This window comes from Blennius ocellaris (genome assembly GCF_963422515.1).
Source record: "Blennius ocellaris genome assembly, chromosome: 15".
In the NCBI taxonomy this organism is placed as follows: domain Eukaryota; kingdom Metazoa; phylum Chordata; class Actinopteri; order Blenniiformes; family Blenniidae; genus Blennius; species Blennius ocellaris.
Genome location: NC_137664.1, coordinates 15,467,326 through 15,474,791, shown reverse-complemented (window position 1 = coordinate 15,474,791; position 7,466 = coordinate 15,467,326). Strand labels below are relative to the sequence as shown.

The window sequence follows — 7,466 nt, the reverse complement described above, 5'->3', positions numbered from 1 at the left end:
CCAAAGGCAGCGCATTTTCACTTGAAACATCCATGTAAACGGAGCTGAAGTGTCTCTTCTGATGAAACACTTCGTGAAACACGAGCTGACATTCTGTGGCAATAATTTTCATTGCTGATGTGCACATTTACACAACGACGACGGTTCCACGAGGTGTTAGCACACATATTATCTTCAAGGAACAGCGGGACAAGAATCTTGTGCAATAGAGCCTGTGGATATTTAACAAGATACGTTCTGCGAACCGCGCTCCAGACTAACACCATCTGCAGATGGCTAAAAGTGTGCCTGTAATATATCAAAGAGAGAGACAACGAAACAGTGCTGATATTTCTGGAAGAATGAAGTGACATCTGATGTTTTGGACATGATTCCGATGCACCCACAGCTAACAGGACTCCCCTGTGTGTTACAATTTGCAGAGTGACAGTGACTCACTGCTATACCAACACCCTTTTACCCACACACACTCACACACCATGGCTCTTCACAAGCATGATGTCAGCGGTGGGGAGTGGGTGGGTGTGGTCTTCACCCTCTTGTTGAACATACCAGAGCTTAAAAGCTGAACAGTTGAAGCTGTTCCCTCCCTCACATACACAGTGTGTCTCAGTGTACCTCACATCAGCACTCCCTGGATCCGCTTCTCCATTTAGAGCCATAGAACGGTAAATATACATGCTTCATTTCCTTTTACTTAAATTTGTATCTGTGAATATATATCCTGTTGTTGTTTTTGATTAACATTTTTGGACATGGAAACTTCTGCTTATCTTCCATTTGGAAAGCAGCTTTTGAGAAGTTCGACAGTGGTTAAGGAAAGGAAGATGTCTTTCCCGGTGTCATTTCTGATATGTCTGTCAGTTGTCCATCTGGGTATGGGAGATCAGCCTGTGGAGGAAGCCGTCACGGCCAGTAAGTACTCACATACTGGGAAAAAAGAAGTTATAGACAGCAGTTTATGAAAAGATACAACCCATTGATTTGTCCAAAATTGATTGATTTCTCTCAGTAATATATTATAAGGGTTTATGTGTTTAGACTCTAAACCTGGTTCCACAACTATTTACTGAGGAACTACATTTTCTCTCAATTTGATAAAAACTATTTGATAAAAACCTGCAAACATCAGATATAGCATTAAAATAGATTGAAAAAAATCCATCTTTAAATATCTTTGTATAACTGTGTTGCTCTGCTGTTTTACTATTTAATCTTGCTGTACATAAAGCAGTGCCAGAATACACAAAGAAAAATCAGCAGGAGTTTCTAGGTTGCTGGCCATGGCTGTGACACATATGTAAATGTTGCAGCTATTGTTGCATGGCTGTGCTTTGTCTGTTCTCTGCATAGTCCGTCTTTCCATTTGTGAAGCCATGTTTTGTTCCTACTTTCCATTGCTGCTGCAGCACAGCGAGTCACTGCACGTTGAGCCACACAACGGACAACATCATGGACTCTATTAGCAGTTCAGATCATCGTAATTTACTTTGATGACTCTGAAAATTAAAAATCACAATGTCTAGCTTTGGTAAATTATTTCCTGGTGTAAAGTTCAACAACATACACATTCTTAAAAAATGTAGCGCCATTAAAAAGTAAACAGGGTTTTATAATATATATTGCCAAGAAGCATTTTTAGATCCAAGGAATAACGCTTCATTACTTTTTGTGGTATGTTTATAACACAGTTGGAGGCTAATAGAGTCAGTAGGGCATTTCTTCTATGGAGTATTCTCTTAGTTCAATAGTTCTCTTAGTAAATGTGTGAGTTCTTTATTTGTAATTTCAGACTCTGGACGGTGCCTGTCTACTGCAGGTTGGTTGGGTAGAGTGAGTCAGACCTCTTGGCCAGAAGTCAGTCACAGTCATCCTTCTCCAAGTCCTATTTCATCTGGCAGAGCAAACCTTTCAGGAATACAAAATAATACATTTTGGATCATTAAGTATGTCGCATGTGAACGGAAAGGGAAAATCTTTTTTCCTCATCTCAGATGTGGCAAAACCTGTTACAGTCTTCCCAAACTTGCTTAACTACAAGGAAAAATGTCTGTCTGTGGTCTGTCTGAGTACAAACTGGATTTTCAGCATGCATAGTTTCCTCAAACATAAGTTATTCGCCCGAAAGTGCTTGTGACAATACATGACACAAAGGTATCAGTGTTTCTTATATTATATGAAAAAAAGTCTACAAAAAAAATCCTCATCAGGAAGCTGAATGAGTGTATTGGTTATTCTTTAGTTATTGAGAAATTTTCAACAAACCGACAGTCTCAATCAGCTCCTCATTTAAACTCTTGTCCGCCTCAAACTGAGACTGAACTGAGACAGCAGTTCTTTTTCTCGCAAAATGTTTTGACCAAACAAAGCCAGAAAGTCCTCAAAATGGCAGATCTACATCATTGGTGTTGGTGTGTCTGGGTGATTTTCTCTGCTTTTTGTTGGACTTGACCGGTGAGCTTTCTTACCATAGAATTCTCTGCATACTATTCCACCATCACATTCCCCAGTTAGCATGTAAATATGCTTGTATAAACACTGAGTGGCCCTGACAAGAAAGGTACTTTTAACTTCCTTCCACAACATCTTTTCAGGTCCCACATATTAAATTTAAACAAATTAAGGCATTTTTATGCATAGCCATGTACATATGTAGTCAATTTCTCCAGCACTCGTCAACAATACTTTTTTGTTTGTTTTTGCATGTGTTTAAAGTTGTAGCTATATACCAAATACCCGTCTATGCATGCACACAAAGTAAAATGGCATCATTCTGTTTGTTGGCCACTGAGGTAGAAAAGCTGGAACTGGATGCTTAAATATTTCTTCTGTTAACTTGGGCAACCATGGGCTGATGATCAGTGCTTGGTTTGGCAGAGAGCAGGCTGCTCCGGGTTGTGGTCTTCCAGCCTGACTGTTTGGCTAATGCCCTGAAGTGAAGCATGAAAGTCAACGGGGGTGGAGTCTGTGCACTGTAGGCCTGAACTATTTCGCTCTCCTATGCATATCAGGGTTATTATATTATGATTTACAGAACTGACAGTGCTGGTCAATTAATTGCCAGTTTTCCTCACAGAAAAAGTGCAACACCCGGGGAACTGGATAGAGACGGATCCCTACGCAAAGGATGTTCAAGAGGCAGTTCAGTTTGCAGTGAAGACGTACAACACACTCTCCCAGAGCAAAAGGATGTTCAAGCTGGTGTCCGTCGAAAACACAAAGACGCAGGTGAGAGTCACCCCTCACAATGAAAACAAGCACATGCAGCTTCCCTGTCAGTACGGTGCCACTTCTAACTGTCGGATCTGGTCTTCTCTTTAGGTGACCAACAAGATCAACTTTAAGTTTGATGCAGTCTTGGTTAAAACCAAGTGTCTGAAATCTGAAAACCACGACTTGAATAGCTGCAGTCTCAAGAAAAGGGTAAATCTCTTCCTCATTTTCAACTCGTAGAATTTTATTGACATTCACGTTGATATTTTCGTACTTCAATAGTTTCAATACTACTGAAAAATGTAATCTGCATTATGTTTACTGGGTTGGACTATCACCTTGTTTCTGACTTCAGTTTATTTTCCCACCTTTATTAATTTCTTTTTCCCTAAATTCCACCCTCCAGGTAGATATTCAGAGAAACACTATTCATTTATTCAACGTTCTTTTTACGCAGAAATACAAGGCTGAAGTATTGCAGCCAACAGGGACATTTCCCCTGCTATTCTCTTCATCTCTATCAAGTTCTCTGTCAATGTTCTAACTCTATTCAAGGATTTTGTCTGAAAACACTTTTACTTTGTTTTCAGAACCAGATAATACTGAATCACTAAGACAGTGGTTTAAAAATGGCAATATGAGGGTAAAAGTAGACAAGTAGCCCAAACTCTGGCTTCTCTTGCCATAAGCAAGTCTAATATTTGTCAAAGTAATCATTGACAAAATCCCTATATTTGACAGCAAATTACACCCCGCAGTTAAAATGAGTGTAATTTCCTTCTACATGGGAAATGCCTGCACTGACAGCAACAGTTAGAGCTTCAAAGGTTTGGAGAGCTTTTATATTCTGGTGCAATGACACCACACCCTTCAAAAGAAAGCGTGAATGCCAAAGATTTCAATGTAAGAAGTTCCACCTTCAACCCAAACAGGTTCTACTCATTTGCACCGCATCTGGATCATCTTATACAAGTTATATGGATTTAATGTGATAACTCTGATGATGTGCTTAGCATTTATTATAACCTAAATTGTGATCAAAAATATGATCATATGAGCTTAACAAACCATGTGTACGGATAAAGAAAACAGAAGAATAAGCAATTAGGATCTATAGTTTAATTAATCTGAACTGAAATTACGTTTTCGCTTCTTTGACATTTAACTGTTGATGTTTTCTCCCTCTTTTCGCAGCACATGAAATGCCACTTCAGAGTGACTTTCGACCCCCGCACCAACAAACACGAGGTGGAGAAACACAAGTGCAAGAAACAGATTGAGAAGGCTTAAATTTAAAAAAAAAAAAGTTTGATGTTTTTATAGCTTTATAGCTTTGATTACCCTCTTCACATTTTTTTTAACATACTTTTTTAATGTTTCACAAATGATTTAATATGGTGTACATGATGGATATATGCTATGGATTGGAGCAAACAAAATACTTGCAATAAAATCAGAAGAAAAAGGAAGAAGAGATATTTGGTAACATCATGTTTTTGGGGTTATTATGGTTTTGAAGCCTTGATGTTACAATCAATAATTGTGAATACAGGTTTAAAAAAAAAAAAATCCTCAATTAGTGTGACATAACTATTGATCAGACCAGCTGATTGCTTGTAGGTTATATCCCGTTTCTTGAAAGGTACAAAAGCATCACTGTAGTGTGTTACGGACGTCAGCTGGTCACTCCATTGATGCACTGTAATATCCTGTATTATATACTGAAACTGCAGAACAAGTACAAACAACATTTAATTAATCATTCCAAAATGTATTTCTACTGCACAATTCATTCAGTCACGATATATTTGTCACATTGCGTCGATTGTTTCAGGTTCATGTAGATTCCTCTGTTGCATCAGGTTAAGTTTTGATGTTCAGTGTGTCGTACCCGGGTTTGAACCCCGGTCGCAGCAGGAAAGGAATTTGTTCTGAAAACCTACACATGGATGAAGTTGCAACAACTTGCCAAGACAGCCGCTGTAAAAATGCAATAGCCAAATTGGTGTTATATCAGGTGATTAAGATTATTTCATGTATGAAATGAATAGGTATCTTTAATTCTTTACATACTCACTCTGTTTATATATCAAAACATCTTGTTTGAAGGGTACCTTAAATAGATTCAATAATTTTGATAATTTTTTTTAGGTAATTTTCAATGTATTATAAACAGAATACTGGGGTCAAAACATCTTTACTTTCGATAAACATTCAACTCCATTGCCCTGTAAACTATCAAATGTACGTCTGAAGTCAGCATAAGCTACAAACAGATGATTTAAAAACAACTACATTTCATTCAACAGCTCTTCAATCAAACATGAAACCTTTTATTTATTCTAAAGCTCAGTTGACGGGAAGAAATTGCCTGTGGGAGTGTTTGTCTGTACGCTGGCACAGATCTTGACTCTCCTCTTGAAGTTCAGAATCATCCACCCACCATCTGCGGATCTCTTTCATAATACAGGAGCAATGCGGTGCCACTGAGGTCCAGACTTTTTCCCCCCTCCGCAGAGGACTGTCATTTTTGGATGCTTGCTGGGCGTCGCATGGAAACTCCGTCCTTCACAATAAACCAGCCTGATACCGTTTATTCACAATTAGTCACTCGTCTCGTCAGAGGGGAAAATTAGACTCATTGCCTGGTAATATGAGGCCATCTGGTGGCCTGGCAAGCCACTATGAAATCTGTGCCACTTAACAGCTCTACTCAGTCCACACTGCATCATTATTTAACTGGATTGCAGCATTTTCCACTTGTAAGCATTTTCCTTTCTCTCTCTCTCTCTCTCTCTCTCTCTCTCTCTCTCTCTCTCTCTCTCTCTCTCTCTCTCTCTCTCTCTCTCTCTCTCTCTCTCTCTCTCTCACACACACACATACACCCATCCAACCCCTAACTTTGCAGTTTTCTAATTTTATTTCCCAGTGAACAAACATGGGGAGAATAAATATTATTCTCTTAACGTTTGGTTATTATATATCTCCAAATCTACACAGAAGGATTTAGACTGTATTCACGCCATGGCTACATTTTGGAGACATTCATTATGTAAATGAAAAAAACAAATTTCTCAGACTCATATAAATGCTGTAAGTTAAAAGCATCAAAGATTTAAACTAACAGTTGAAAACAATTGTGATGACAGTCATAATGTCTGCCACATCTCTTCATTGTGCTTACACTTATGCCAGTGACATGAAACAAGGCTCGTTCACAGACAGTTGACACATGTTTAATTTTTCTTTGTGGAGTGGATTGAAGATAAAGGGATATGACAAGTCCTGTTGTCTCAATTGTTAACCATTGTGCTCTCACCTGACCTTTTGGCTGTGCTTTTGAGTGGCGACTTAATGCAATTCCTAAAATAATGTTTTAGTTGCCACATACTTTATTGAAATAAGTAGCTTCCCGAAGAGTTTGTTAACTCTACAAACATTACATTTAAGGGTTCTGAGTAGATATAAGGCATGCAGGGCGGCTTCTCTCCAGAACCAGGATTGGACAGCTTTGGTGCAAACAGAACTCATAATCTACTCGTGTTAGTCTACAACAACTAGAACAATGAACAGTTCAAAGGTTTGGATCTGCCTGGTGACTGGTTACCACTGTGGATGAATGAGTGAGGCCTGGTTAAAGCAAATTATTGAAGGTGGGCTAAAGGCAAAGAAATTATTTCCCAAGGCAATCAATCAAATATAACTTAATTCACCTGAACATGTTGCTTTATAAGCTAAATTAAGGCACATGAGTACATGAGTAATAATTACGTTGGTATTCATATCGCCAAGAATTGACCCAAGGGATCAAAGCAGCATGGATTTTGTTCACTGTGCTCATCAGTTGCAATCGGTTGCAATGACGCAGACATTCTGACAACTTCTTCGGTCTCCGCTGTGTTCAGACGGATGCTTTCCAATTCATCGCTCTGGTGTGATCCAGGGTTAAGGACAGCAGCATTTAGTCAATAACAGTAGGTAGGACTGTGTGGTTAAGATTGAGCTAAGCTTTGTTTTAATCAGACCATTCCCACAAGTATGAACAAAATCCAAGCCTCAGTGACATGTTAGCTTCCTGTTTAATGTCCCAAACAGAGAGTCTTTTGTTCAAATCTTGGCTGGAAGTGTTTTCTCACTAATTTAGATTTGCAATGTTTTTCTTGTTCTTTGTCTTTTACTTGCTTTTTTTTCTCCCTTCTTCTTTTTAATCTCACACTGGAAAGAGTAAAGAAACTTCTTTTGAGAGTGGACCC

The 7,466-nt window shown here is 38.7% G+C and overlaps 1 protein-coding gene across 2 annotated transcripts; it reads left to right on the top strand.

Annotated features, from left to right (window-relative positions):
• The first annotated feature begins 541 nt into the window (after positions 1-541).
• Positions 542-4,810, top strand: LOC308140573 (cystatin). 2 transcript variants are annotated; one of them, XM_080510408.1, is made up of 6 exons: positions 542-668; positions 792-915; positions 1,793-1,819; positions 3,077-3,228; positions 3,322-3,423; positions 4,408-4,810. In XM_080510408.1, the coding sequence occupies exons 2-6, from the start codon at positions 828-830 to the stop codon at positions 4,501-4,503; spliced, it is 465 nt and encodes a 154-aa protein (XP_080366534.1). In that variant the 5' UTR covers positions 542-668; positions 792-827; the 3' UTR covers positions 4,504-4,810. The 2 variants fall into 2 exon arrangements, with proteins under 2 accessions (XP_080366534.1, XP_080366535.1); XM_080510409.1 differs by lacking the exon at positions 1,793-1,819 and having other exon boundaries at positions 4,408-4,773.
• Positions 4,811-7,466: the final 2,656 nt, after the last annotated feature.

What these genes read in the sequence shown, in the direction of transcription:
- LOC308140573 (XM_080510408.1), top strand. Translation starts at nt 828, where the DNA reads ATGTCTTTCCCGGTGTCATTTCTGATATGTCTGTCAGTTGTCCATCTG. An exon ending in TCGAAAACACAAAGACGCAG is followed by an intron (nt 3,229 to 3,321) that starts GTGAGAGTCACC and finishes TCTTCTCTTTAG; the next exon opens with GTGACCAACAAGATCAACTT. An exon ending in GCTGCAGTCTCAAGAAAAGG is followed by an intron (nt 3,424 to 4,407) that starts GTAAATCTCTTC and finishes CTCTTTTCGCAG; the next exon opens with CACATGAAATGCCACTTCAG.